General features: G+C 40.6%; 1 protein-coding gene across 6 annotated transcripts in view; it reads left to right on the plus strand.

Moving 5' to 3' along the window:
- UBE3D (ubiquitin protein ligase E3D) overlaps positions 1-14,292 on the plus strand; it is a 156,672-nt gene that overhangs the window by 8,210 nt on the left and 134,170 nt on the right. For all 6 annotated transcript variants that reach the window (XR_008298493.1, XM_053222527.1, XM_053222529.1 and 3 more), the window contains exons 2-3: positions 4,970-5,166; positions 8,873-8,963. Coding sequence is in view for 5 of the 6 variants with exons in the window: in XM_053222527.1 (XP_053078502.1) it covers positions 4,970-5,166; positions 8,873-8,963 (288 nt within the window). In the remaining variant the exon portion in view is untranslated. The remainder of the gene's footprint in view (positions 1-4,969; positions 5,167-8,872; positions 8,964-14,292) is intronic.

The raw sequence follows: 14,292 nt of genomic DNA on the forward strand, positions 1-14,292 counted from the left end.
CCTCACTGGCTATCATCAGAGTAACTACAGAACAAGGATATCACAGGGATGAAACTATTTCTTTATCTTCCAGAAGGCAGAAGGCTGAGTGCTTTAGCTTTATGAGTGCAAGTAGCATAGGCAGACAAAAACTCACAGTAAATGCACACCAGAACAGGGGCCTAGGTGAAGTTGTCTGACTGGGTTACTGCTTTTATAGGAATGAAGAAGGACAAATCTGAAATGGAGTAAAAAAACAAACAAACAAAAAAAAAACCTTTTGTCACATGTACAGGAATCTCAAATCTTTTGCATTGCCATACTCCTGGGGAGTTTTGATATGTAGTGGAAAGAGCTTCAGTGTTCAGGAAGAATAATGTATGGTTGACAAAGGATAGGAGAAATCTTCATGCTTCTGTTCTCTCAGATTTGCTGAGTGCAGTAGCCAGTTCTGACTCCCTGCTCTTGCTGATTCAGTCTGGCAAGACTGTCTCTTTATATAAAATCAATAAAGATTACTTGTAGAGGTCCTTTGAGACTATCTGTAAATGCTCTTGTTCCTCATCAGACTTTCATTTTATTCATTCATTCATTTACATCAGTATAGACCTATGGTCTTATTCATTGGGTTACTTTTTTTGCTCCAATTATACCGGATGTGGCCAGGGGGAGTCCCTTCAAGTGGATTTCTGTCTTTTTTAATGTGCTCCTATTATTCCTTGACTTTTTTCTTTGCGCAACAACATGTTCCAGGCTCATCTCATTCTTTTCCTGTTCCAGCCCTGGATATAGTTATTTTCTCAGGGAATGCTATTTTGTTTTGCATTTGTTCATTTGTTTTAAAGTGGGAAGTGACCTTTCGAAACCAAAATCTGAGCACAAAGTATTCTCATTACTATTGACATGTCACTCTTCCCAGGTCCTAGTGGACAAAAGTAGTGTGTATGTGACATATACCTGATGTTTACGTATGAATGGCTGTATGTGTATGCTTGTGTGTTTGTATATTATACATACATCTACACACATATACATCTGTATTACTGTATCTACTTATATACATTGATTCCACATTATATACCATGACTCCATACTAGTATTTCTAATTCTAGTCTATGGTGGTAGGATCCATTCTGGTGTTTTCCCTTTCCCTCTTTGTAACTGTATTCTCCCACAGCGAGAATACTGGCTTCCATTATTCTCATGACATACATTTATTTGGTTAATTCCCTTTTATGTAACTTATCTTCTGCAGACATCCTTTGCTGCTTCCCATCCCCCACTCCTTCCCACTCAGTGTTGACACCTTCCTGGTATCTTCTTGGGCTCTGCTATGGAATGAATTTGTGTGTCCCCTCAAAATTCATGTGTTGAAACCCTAATGCCCAGTATGATGGTATTAGGATATAGAACCTTTGGGAGGTAATTAGGTTTAGATGAGGGCATGAGAATGGAACCACCATGATGGGATTAGTGCCTTTATAAGAAGACACACAGAAGATGCTCCGTGCCATGTGAGGATATAATGAGGAGGCGGCCATCTGCAAGCCAGGTAGAGAGCCTGCAACAAGAACCAAATCTGCTGGCACCTTGATCTTTTATTTCCTAGCCATCAGAACTGTAAGAAATGTGTGTTGTTTAAGCTACCCAGCCTGTGGTATTTAATTATAGCAACACGAACAGTCTAAGGCAGGTTCTGAAGCCTATACCCTGTAACAGCCACCCTCACCCCTCATCCTTAGACTTCCCCTCATCCCTCTTGAGATCTGACATCCCTATGTAGTGGCTGTCCTGGTGGATGCCCTCCTTCCTTCCTCTGCTGGGTTTCTCACATCCATCCCAGGCCACTCTGGTTCTCCGACACTTACATAGATGCCTCCTACCTTACTTAGCCCTCTGTAATTGGCTGAATTTTTCAGGAAGGGGAAGAAGAGTGGTAAGCCAGAGATGGGATGGGGGTGAGGCCTAGAAACCCCATGATATCCCTTGAGGCACTTCTAAGTGCCAACTGCACAGTCCAGCTTGAAAATCGCTGAAGTAGCAAAATGGACAAATTGTGCATCTTTAGAGCAGTGGTCAACAAACTATGGCCCATGGGTCAAATCTAACCTATGACCTGTTTTGGTACAGCTTATGAGCTAAGAGTGGATTTTATATTGTTTAAAGCATTGTTAAAAATAAAATACGGGGGCGCCTGGGTGGCTCAGTCGGTTAAGTGTCTGACTTCAGCTTAGGTCATGAACTCACGGTTTGTGAGTTTCAACCCTGCATCGGACTCTGTGCTGACAGCTCAGAGCCTGGAGCCCGCTTTGGAATCTGTGTCTCCCTCTCTCTGCCCGCCTCCTCCCCCCCCACCCCTCACACTCTGTCTCTCTCAAAAATAAACACTTAAAAAAATTTTTAAAAATACAAAGTATAATATGCAACAGAGGCCATATATGGCCTGCAAAACCTGAAATACCATCTGGCCCTTCTAACCTCTGCTTTAGAGGATTATTATTATTATTTTCTTTTAATTATTTAGAGTGAGCACTAGCGGGAGTGGGGGGCAGAGGGAGAGGGACAGAGAATCTGAAGCAGGCTTCATGCTCCATGCTGAGGCTAATGAGGAACTTGATTCCATGAACCGTGAGATCAACACCTGAGCCAAAATCAAGAGTTGGATGCTTAACCAACTGAGCCGCCCAGGCACCCTTTGAAGTTTATTTCTTGAGCATCGGTTCTTAAAACTAGAGTTTAAAAAAAAATTTTTTTTTGAACGTTTGTCTATCTTTGAGAGGGAGAGAGACAGAATGTGAGCAGGGGACAGGCAGAGAGAGAGGGAGACAGAATCCGAAGCAGGCTCCAAGCTGTCAGCACAGAGCCCAGTGCAGGGCTATATCATGACCTGAGCCCATGTCGTACACTTAACCAATGAGGTACGACACCTGGAGCCAGCCAGGTGCCTTCTCAAAATTAGACTTTTGACTCAAGAGTTTGGGAATGTATTCCCTGGAAAAGATTCAGGGTCTTAATATTCTGTATTGCCAGTTAGGTGCAGATTCATATGCTTTGAAGAGAAACTAGCCAGAAAGTAATCTTAAGGTTTTCTAAGAAAGAGGCCTGATCAAGATTCATACCTCAACATAGGGTTTGATCTCTGTTCTTAGATAACACTCAAGTAGATGGCCTACCTTTTGTACTTAGGTTATACCAAGTTGATGGCCCGCCCCTGCTGTCTGCACTTAAGAGGGAGTCAGAATGCTTGACACCTCTTAACACTGCTAAGCATATTTTAGCTTCATATAAGGATAATTTCAATATGTCTTCATCCCCTGCCATGCTTTTGGTGTCTGGTGGACAGGGAATGTACTCTGCTTTACTCTTGGTTGCCTACTCCAAGTGATTTGTGCTTGTGAATTGGCTTAGCAAATCCTTTCATATCTGGTATTCATACATCACTAGATTGTTTTCTTAAGTGTTTTCTTCTGTATCTTTCATTTCATGTAATCCTGGTCTTATCAAAATCCTGTATATCAAATGACAATACTTTATTGTAAGTAAAATACAGCATCATTGTAATGCTAGTCTCAGAAGAATATTTCACTCACTAGCCCATTCATTATTCAAATAACAGCGCTTGACCTCTGACAGTTACTGCAGCCCTCCACCTGCTTCCATAGTACTCAGTATTTACCATGAATAAGTGCAATGCAACGTAGTTGCTTTTTTTTTTGACACCCAAATCTCTTTTATGAGTGGGGGTGGGGCACGAGGTGGGGTTGAGTTCAGGGCCCTCTCACTCACTAGGCCACTTGTTCGTTGGTACTGCTTCCTGAGTCCTGCGGCTTCATCACAGCAGGCAGCCCAGGCAGGCTGGAGAAGGGCTTGGTGCACAGGCCCTTAAAAGGCTTCATCTGGTGCACAGGGGAGTGGGTGGAGCTGCCCAGAAGGCCAGGCCCACAGTGGGTGGGGCCTGCAGCCGTGCTGCCGGACTGGTGAAGCCACACTCCCCATGTCTTGCCATCATCCAGAAGCTGGTCAACCGTGTACAGCTGCTTGGGCGGCTGCTTGAGGATTCGCTCAATGATGTGCTTCAGCTTGACCGTGGTTCAACTCCTTGGCGTCAGTGAAGATGATTGTCTTGTGGCACCAGATCATGAGGAACATGTCCCGAAGTTGGCAGGCTGTCCCCCAACCCCCTCCCGGTGCGACTCATCATCCTGGCCTGGCCTCGACACGTGTTTTAACACTCTCTTGATCATTCCTGTTCACTTACCTGTGTCCTACTTGGAGTAGGGGGGTGAGGAGCAGAGAAAATATCTTGTTAATTGTTGTATTTCTGGTACCTGGCACATAATAGAACTCAAAATAGGTGTATTGAATGAATGAGTGAAAAAGTAAATGAATGTATAAACCATGATAGGGCCAAGGAATGCATAGGTGAATAAACCATAGATGAATGTGCTGCCTTGGGTTCTCTTACCAGAAATACTTTGAAGAACAAGTGTGTAATGTAGGACAGGCCAGCATGAGATTGTGCTAGTTCAGAGAACCTGCATTTGGGGAAACTGGTGGGAGGAAATAAGGGCTACTAGGAGGTGGAAGGTGGACTGTGCGTGCAGGATGGCCCTGGGAGCAACCCCACGAAGGTCTAGGTGGAGTAGCTACAGCAAGCATTAGAATAGAGAATTGGGGCTCAGAATCTTTATTAGCAATGGGGAAAAGTGCACATTTAAAAATGCATCATTATTACCATAAAAAAAGCAAGAATAAAAATATGTTCCAGAACTTTCATGTTACTGTGACTGTGAAAAGTAGTCTGATCTTGTGTAAATCTAGTATATGATGTTTTCCTTTATGATCTGTTCACTGCTATTTTGGGAGGCCAGTGACTTTAAAGCATTTATTGAAAAGGAACAGAGAGATCCTTGGCCATTTTTGTCTTGTGTATCATGTGGTTTTCATCATTGAGAAGCAATTTTTTGTGTGTTTTATTTTTAATTACCAGGGAGCCTAAAGAAGGAGGTACGCCCATGGATATTTCTATAACACCATCATCACTCCAGGTGAAGACCCCTGCAGACTGCACAGAGCTCCGGCTTCCAGCAGAGGTCAGGCTTGTACCTTCCTCTTGCCGAGGGCTGCAGTACGTGGCTGGAGATGGGCTGCACCTGCGGCTGCAGGTGTGGGCAGAATCCAATGCCAGTAAGTGATACCAGCACTTCTGTTTTAGCACTTAGTTCTTCATTGTAAATCAAAGCTGATTCTCCCTTTGAAAATTTGACCTTTTCCCAGGTGGAAAAGACTGTTCTGCAGCAGCATGGAAAGAGCTGATGGTCAGAAGGTTTCTTTGTCAGCTCTGCCAGTTATTAGGTGTGCAGTTCAACATGCCCTTCAACCTTTCCGAAGTTTTGTTTGGGAGGGGGTTGCGGGGGTTAGTGGGTTTTTTCTCCTCCATTTAACAGATTTTATTTTTTAGAGTAGTTTTAGTTTCACAGCAAAATTAGCAGAAGGTACAGAGATTTCCTATGTAACCCCTGCCTTCTTTCTTTAATTGTAAAATTACCTACCTTGGCGAGTTGATTACCTACCTCACTGAAGATTAAATGAGAGAGCAATTGTGCAACACCTGGTTGATTTTCAAGCATTAGTATTCATCCACCCAACAAACATTGTCTTACGCTATGTGCTAGGCTTTGATCTAGGTGCTGGGATATACAGAAGTGACCACGCTCAGAAGGTCTCTGCTCTTAGGGAGCTTACATTCTCATGGGTGGGAACAGATAATGAACAAATAAGTTACTTGGGTACAGAGAAAAGTGCTCTGGTCAAAGTAGAGCAGAATAATGGGATGGGGAGTGACTAGGGTGAAAGGTGCCCAGGGAAGACCACTTGATGCTCTGCCAGGGGATGGAATGATGAAAGTGGTCTCATCCACGTAGAGACATTTCCAGATAGAGCAACACATATAAAGATTCTGAAATTGAGTTTGATGTATAATTTGATTTTGGTTATTGCTATGCCTGTTATGTTTCTGATATTTTGTTACTGTCACATTCAGTCAGATGGTAGAAATGTTTCTCAGAGTAACTTATTGAATAAAATATTGGTTCATTAAATCTCTTACCATGGAAGTAAGATGCTTTAAAGGATTAAAAATGATGTAAAAAAGGAGGGGCACCCAGGTGGCTCAGTCCATTAAGTATCTGACTCTTGATGTCAGCTCAGATCATGATCTCACAGTTCAATGTGAGTTCGAGCCTGGCATCAGGTTCTGTGCTGACAGTGTGGAACCTGCTAGGGATTCTCTCTCCCTCTGTCTCTGCTCCTTGCCTGCTCGCTCATGCGTGTGCACACGCTCTCCCTCTCTCTCAAAATAAATAAACTTAAAAAAAAATGATGTAAAAAGGGGAAACAGGCTGTAACAGATCTATGAGATGCTGATTATCAGGGAAGGATCATAATTGTTTCAACTGCACCCTGAGACTTTGTTCTGCCTCATCTGTGCTCAGCCTTTCATTTGAGCAGCATGGACCCTAGAGGTGGGGTCAGCAGGATTGTTTTGAAGAGCCATGTAGGTGATGTGGAGCATTCCCCTGAGTCTTGTGCTGCTCTTTCATTGTAGAGTCATTTTTGCTCAAGTCCTGGATTAATGAATAACTAGTCTGAGTTAGGCAGAGTTGGTTTTAGGAATACGGGGTTGGAAAATGAAATGTCATGGAGCTCAAGTGACATATCCAAATGCTAAGAATGACTCTTGTAATAACCATGGAAAGAAGAATGGGGTCACCAAGATGGGAAATAGACTAATAATGGAAACTGGGGAAAGGCAGGCATGAAAGCCACACTGGGGTATTTTCCGATCTTCTGCTAGTTTTCTGGATTTGTGATTTTAGATCCCACACTGGGGAGGTAGGGAGGCCTTCTGGAGACGGGGTTGGTTTGTTGCCTACTCATCTTCTGTAATAGTTGATAAATAGCAAAACTTGAACTAATAGAAAAAATTTAAATCAGCAAGCATTGTTGTTTCATTTTAGTTGTAGAACAGAAGAAATTGCTGTATGTTGGTTTGCATATTGTTTGCATTCCATTGGTCTCCTGTTCCTTTACATTTTTAAAACATTTTACTCAAATATCTGAAAAGGAAGACTTTCAAAGACCTGTTCAGTAGTGTATAAAAGGGTATGCAAAATAGATCTCAGTACTTAATAGCTTTGGTGCTTTCCACATAATAGGTGGTGAATAAATATTTGCTGGATGAATAAATATCAGATAGATACATACTGATGTTAATTTGAGTCAAAATGTAGTGTAGGAAGTGACTTTTGACATTTTTAGCATTTAGTTGTGTTTTGAGGTTCTTAAAAAGTTGACTTTTCAACTATAAACGTTCTTCTAAGGACTATAGTAAACACATTATGGTATTCTGACTGGAACATAAGTCAGATCATGACCTTTGACAGGGAACTGGCTACAGTAAAATCTGATACAGCACAAGCATTATTCATCCCCAGGTGGCAGTGCTCTCCCAGGATGCCACTCTGTCAGGAAGTTCTGACTTGAACGTGAGCCAGTGGATCCTGCTGGGTGACCAGCAGGGGGGAGTGTTTCACTGAAAATTTGTTTATTCGTTCTGAAAAGAATATTTTGAAAGAATGTTTTGAATGACTTACCCAGGTCTACTTGTTATCTGCTCAAAATTAAAGAATACTGTTTACTTCACTTTACTGCTACAGGGATTGGTGGACACCCCTAGAAATTAAAAGGATGACTTTTTAATTGTCAAGGCTTAAACTTTCTTGCATCAGTTTTTAAAATCTTAACATACCTACGAAGTAACATAAACCAAGTTTACATTGCTTGATTTTAATGTGTATGACCTCATTTCATTAAAAAAATTTTTTTTATAGACAAGTACTTTTGTGTGTGGGTTTTTGGTTTTTGTTTTTGGAAATGAAAGTTTCCTTTCTTCATGAGTTAAAGAATGGAAGCCAAGGGAATGCTGTGCTTTACATAATGTGGGAAATGTACATTTTTCCACAGCTTTAACCAGGAGTTGAGTTTTGCTCTTGAAAGATTGAGTTCTTCTTAGGAGCCATTCTATTCCCAGGAACCTGTCCAATAGAGACCAGTTTCAAGATTCTTTTTGTATGCATTGGTAATAGGCCAGAGTTGACATAGACCTTGTTTAAATCAAATTAAACTTAAATTTGAGAGATAGAGCCAGCAGTCATGGAGATGAAAAACTATACCTAAAACAGCAGAGGAAAGCTGAGGATGGTGAAGCTCCTTGTAGTTAGTTTGATGTGAAAGAAATTGCTACTTTTCTCTCATCCTTAGTGTCGGTATTTATGGAATGAGTGAGATAACTCAATGGTATGTTACATGGATCATCTAGGGAGATACCTAGCTCTGAGACACTTGGCAAAATCTTGTGGTATTTTTAAAATTTTTTTTAAAGATTTATTTATTTATTTATTTATTTATTTATTTATTTATTTATTTATTTATTTAGAGGGAGAGAGGAGAGAGAGAGGGCATGAGGGGGTAGGGGCAGAGAGAGTGGGGGAAAGAGAAAACTCTAAGCAGGCTTCACACTTTGAGTGCAGAGCTGTATGCAGGGCTTGAACTTACAAACCGTGATCATGACCTGAACCGAAATCAAGAATCGGACGCTTAACTGACTGAGCCCCCAGGTGCCCCAGCAAAATCTTGTTTTTGAGAACGCTTCACAATATTTGCTTCTGGTTGAGTCATCAGATAATGCTAATTAAATGTGTACTTCTGGGTAGATCGTAAACAGTGTTTATTGATCATAATTTATTGTGGCTGTTAAACTCTTTAAGTATGTTAATATATTTGTTCCAAACCTCTAAGATTTGCTATTTCATTGATTTTTTTTTTTTTTTAGAACTGATTTCCATGTTTAATCAAAGCTCACAAGCCCGAGAATGCTGTACATTTTATTGCCAGTCCTGTGGTGAAGTCATAATAAGGGACAGGTAAGGAATTTATTTAACACTGATTAATTCTGTGCCTGGCAATGGTTTTCTTTGTCTTCTATCAGAATTTTTGAAGTAATTGCCAGGGGAGAAGTATATGGCCTTAAAATGAGAGCCAGCTTAATGTCACTTTGAACAAAATCAACCATTAAGCTCTCCAGCAATCATAGAGCAGTTAGGTCTTCTAAAAGGGGACAAAGGGGAACATGGCATGCTGGCTTTGAGGGAGGAAGGCTTATCTTGGTGGAAGCCTGTGTAGATCACTGAAGCATGTGTCTTCTGAAAAGAGACATGGACTCTGTTGCATGTTTTATCCATCATGTTGGTGAATGAGGTTTTCTCCACATTAAATGAATTTTCTAAATCACAGAGGCTCATGCAACACAGCTTTTTATTTGAGCTATTTCTATTAGTGCTTTTCTAAACTCCATGTCCTATTTCCCCATTTATTAAAACAGAGCTTATGGAGCACAAATTAACCTTTTCTTGATGATTAAGTTAATCTTGTAACCTCTTCTTGCAGTGTGCTGTGGTTACTCTATTGAGGTGGGGGGGCTCTTTGCTATATTCTTTCTATTCCCAAGGTGTCTCTTTTCCTTATTTTTTCCCATCTTCTCCCGTTCTTTTGTCAACCTTCTTGTTACCTTGGCACAAACCATTTCCCTGAATTTTCAGCTTCTAATCATTCATTGGTTGGAAAGACAGATAAAACTGTTAATATCTTTAACAATATTTAAAGAAAGAAGTTAGATTTCTTTGTTAGATGTGTTTCCTGTGAGACAGATTCCTGAGACTTAGATGTGAATGGCTCCTTGTCTGCATCTGAAACCTGCTCCTCTTTCAGTGTTCCTTGCCTCAATGAATGCCAGACCTCTACCTGCATAGAGCTACTCTCTCCCCTGGAATGCTCCACACACCTCTCTCTCCCTCTGGTTAGCGCCTACCTAAATTCATCCGACAGGGCTCAATTGCTGGGAGCCCTCCCTGAACCCTGGGTTGGTTTATGTGCTCGTCTAAAGTTTATGTGCTCTGCTAAGGGTAGTGTCTAGTGGTATAGAGTCAGAAGCCAGACTATCTGGTTTGCATCCACTATTTATTAGCTGTGACTCTGGGCAAGTTACTTAACCACTCCGTGCCTCAAGTTCCTTATTACAAAAATATAAATGATAATAGGAGCTACCTCATAGGGTTGTTGGGAGCATCAAATAAATTTAAGTGTTTATAGCAGTGCCTTGGCACATGGTAGGCATTCAGTATATGATGGTTACTGCTGTAATCATTATTCTTATCATCATCCCTAGCATCATCAGCATCAGCCCAGGATCAGGCCACAGTGCCTGAAAAATAGTGCACTCTCAATAAATTCTTCCTGGGTTGAATTGAATAAACAGTGGGGTGTTTATTTTGGCTTTCCACCAGCCTCTCTTGCTTACTTTCTGATTCCTGGCAGTGTCCCAGGTAGATGAGATCATGGAAAGTTACCCTAATACAAGTGGGGGGATTGTGAATGGAGCACCTCTGAATGATTATCTTGGGTAAGAAGTGAAGTGACTAAATCTGCAGAAGAGAGGAGAATGTCCTTGCTCAGATGTCCTGCAGGCTGAAGTTGCTGCCGAATGTGTACTCCGTGACAGACCCACTGTAGCCTGACATGTCCAGAGCATTCCAGTTTATGTTGTAGTTGAACCTCGAAACTTTTCCTTCTCTCAGTCTGTTTCAGGCTTTGGTTTAATTCTCACATAAAGTTTCTGAAACAGGCCTGGCTATCCAACATTGAGGTGACCTAGAAGTTACAGGAGGAGCAGGTTAAATTCAGTGTAACACTATTTCCTGGTACTGCTCACCATAAAAGATAAGCTCATTCGTTATTGGCTGATATTTGTGTTTCATTGGAAAAGGATGATGATATAAAAAATTGTTAACCTGCAGCAAGTTTTCCTATTCAGGAGCTGTATCTTCTGTTTTGTGTCAATTCTTTTTATAATCATGGAATTGAGAACCAGAAGGGCTTCCAGGTGAACACAGAGGGACAGTTTCACTCTCCCTAATGCTGACTGTCTGGAAGGCCATGTGATGTAAAGCAGAAGTAGGAGATGGGACCTTGGGTTTGAACTCCAGCTTCACCACTTAGTAGCTGGGGAACCTTGTCCACATCACCTTCTTCTTGAGTAGACATAATGAGTTTTCTTAAATAGCTATGTCAAGAGACAGAATCTTAGTGACAGAGAAGATTTAGGAGCTTGTTTGGGCCTAACTCCCAGTCTAAATGGGTACTCTTATTTGCCTTCTTCCTCTTTGTAAAAATTCAAATCTGACCTGTCACTGCCCTGCTTAGAATTCTGTAATGCTTCCTACCCATTTCTTTTTCTTCTTAAGTAGACATTATAAGGCCTATTTTCTGAACTTGTCAGAAGAGTTAAAGGCTGAAATATATATAATAGTAAAAGCTCGACAAGCTCTTTTTAATTGTTTTTACAGACTCCTTCCACCACCACCCCCTTTCCATATTGGTCTTATTAAAAAACTAGCAAGTTATCTAGTTTAGTGTTTCAAATCCTTTTGATTCAGGACTGTGTTTTTTAGATGTGCCAGGGAAATGATCCTCCTTTCTCCCTTTTTCTTTCTGAGAAGATAAACATGGACTTACCTGAAAGTCTTTTCCTATCTCACCTGTGCGCCTGGCATGTGTGTGCCTCTGGAACAATGCAGAGAACTCATTAGTAGGTGATTCAAGACTTTGCTTACATTTCACTCTTAGGCAGCATGCCCCATGACTGTTGGAAAAACAAGTATCATCCAGTATCAGCACAAGGATTTCATGTTGACTTTTTACATTAAACCCAGTGGTCTTTTCATTTCTCCCTCAGTTTCCTGTTTCATGCAGGTAGTAAGGATATCTTTTGTGCTTGTTAAATAGAAAACAAAATGAAGTGTATTTCAAAAAAGGCTTGTATGTTCCATAATCAAAGTCAACTAATTGTAAGCATCTTTTCCAGGAGGGCTTGGATAGGTGTGATAGGGCAAGGATAATCAACCTTGGGATGGGTTGATTTATCTGTACTGGGAAATCCTCTAATGAGAGGATCTGCTTACTGGCTAGCCTTATTATTTGGGAATAAGACCCTTTAGTTTTCTAGGCCTCAGTTTTCTCACCTGTAAAATAGGAAGTTGGATTAGATACATCTGTAGGAGCCCTATCAGCAGAAAATTCTGTGATTAGTAAACCTCATAAAGTTATACCTTGGGTTCTGTGATTGATGATTATTTGGGTAATGCAAGACTAATCCTTGTTCCTTTTTTTTTGTTTGTTTCTTTTTTTGGCTTGTTTGTTTTTAATGAAAAAGGTTCTTGTTAAGCAAATTATAGAAATAAGATGCAAAGGAGTGTTTAATCTATTCACACTCATTAATGGCTTTTAAAACTTAATAGCACCGAGATGCATGAAATCTGCTAATGATAGCAGTCCTTTTTCTTAGTTTAGGAATACATGATCTTAACCATTTGTTTTGGTTATTTGAAAACAAATAATGCCTATTTTTTTACCATAAAATTCACCAACATACATTTTTTACCAGTTCAGAGTTTTTGTATAAAATTGTCTAAACAGGGGTGCATGGGTGGCGTAGTTGGTTAAACGTCCGACTTCGGCTCAGGTTATGATCTCACAGTTTGTGAGTTCGAGCCCCGTGTTGGGCTCTGTGCTGACAGCTCAGAGCCTGGAGCCTGCTTCAGATTCTGTGTCTCCCTCTCTCTGCCACTCCCCCACTCATACTCTCTCTCTCACTCTCAAAAATAAATAAACATTTTAAAAAGTTAAAAAGAAAAATTGAACATATACAGTTTATGATTACACTCTTGAGACCAACAGGCCCTAATATCAAGTAACAATAATAACAAAATTTACTTTTTTGTGAGTAGTGTCAGAAACAGCTAAATGGTTATTGTGTTTGGGATTTGTTGTGTCGCCTAGAAATAAATTCATGCCAGACTTGAGTTAAATCAGTTAGACTTTCAAACAAAAGCCTTTTGAGAGGTCCATTTTTCAGTCCATTTGAGAGGTCTTCTAAGGTCTCTGGACAGGCCCTCCTCATTTCACCTGCACCAGCAGAGCTGGATGTCAGCCGGCAGCCAGGGAGGCCATGGAAACTAGAAGAAACAAGTAGAATGGACTTTATGGAAACATAAGAGATGTCATAATATCCAACCAGGTCCGCTTGACAGACCAGCTATAATTGTATTCTGAAAATAACTACTCTGAGTACAGTCACTTTTCTATGAAAGAGAACAAAGAGGTGAAAAAAGTGTACAGGTACAAATTGGATTATTGGTAACACTATACACATTTATGGGAAAAAATGGTTGTACTTTTATGGGTCTAGTTATACCAAGTCCATAATGGTGATCAAATGCTAAGTTTGGCTCATAGGATTTGTCATCTACCAGTTGGATAATATCAGCTGAATTTTTCTAGGTTCTGGCAGCCATATTTTGAGCTTTAGATACTTGATGTTCTTTATTATTATTTTTTAGTTTTTTTAAATGTTTATTTTTGAGAGAGAGAGAGAGACAGAGTGCAAGTGGGGGAGGGGCAGAGAGAGAGGGAAACACAGAATCTGAAGCAGGCACCAGGCTCCGAGCTGTCAGCACCAAGCCTGATGCGGGGTTCGAACTTACAAACTGTGACATCATGACCTGAGCAGAAGTTCAACGCTTAACCCAACTGAGCCACCCAGGCGCCCCACTTGATATTCTTAAAATTCTTAATGTCTACTTGGTTATAATCCAGTCTGTAAAAGCTCTATGTTGTTACCATTGTTATTATCACTGATTAATGATTGATTTTAAAGTTAAAGGGTATTGGGGCACCTGGGTGGCTCAGTCCGTTAAGTGTCCTGCTTCACCTCAGGTCATGATCTCAGTTTGTGGGTTTGAGCCCTGCATTGGGCTCTCTGCTGTCAGCACAGAGTCCTCTCCCGATCCTCTGTCTCCCTCTCTCTGCCCCTCCCCTGCTCATTCTCTCGCTCTTAAAAATAAACATTTAAAAAAAAGTTTTTTTATGTTAAAGGGTATTGCATTTTCTTGTATACGTGTTTAAGTTTTTTTTTCTACATGTTTAAGTTTAAAATAAACATCAATCAGTAGCATTGATTAAAATTGTGTATTTTATTTTGCCCTAAAGCTTGTGGGTAAGATGCATTAAAAATAACTAGCAAATTTTAATTCATTATAAACATGTGTTGCTGTTCATGTTATTTTAAGCTGAGAGAAAAATCAAGAAATTATTTCACTCTTTTTCTGAGCTTCATCACATTTTTACCTAAACAGTGTT

Source organism: Acinonyx jubatus, chromosome B2, assembly GCF_027475565.1.
Source record: "Acinonyx jubatus isolate Ajub_Pintada_27869175 chromosome B2, VMU_Ajub_asm_v1.0, whole genome shotgun sequence".
In the NCBI taxonomy this organism is placed as follows: Eukaryota; Metazoa; Chordata; class Mammalia; order Carnivora; family Felidae; genus Acinonyx; species Acinonyx jubatus.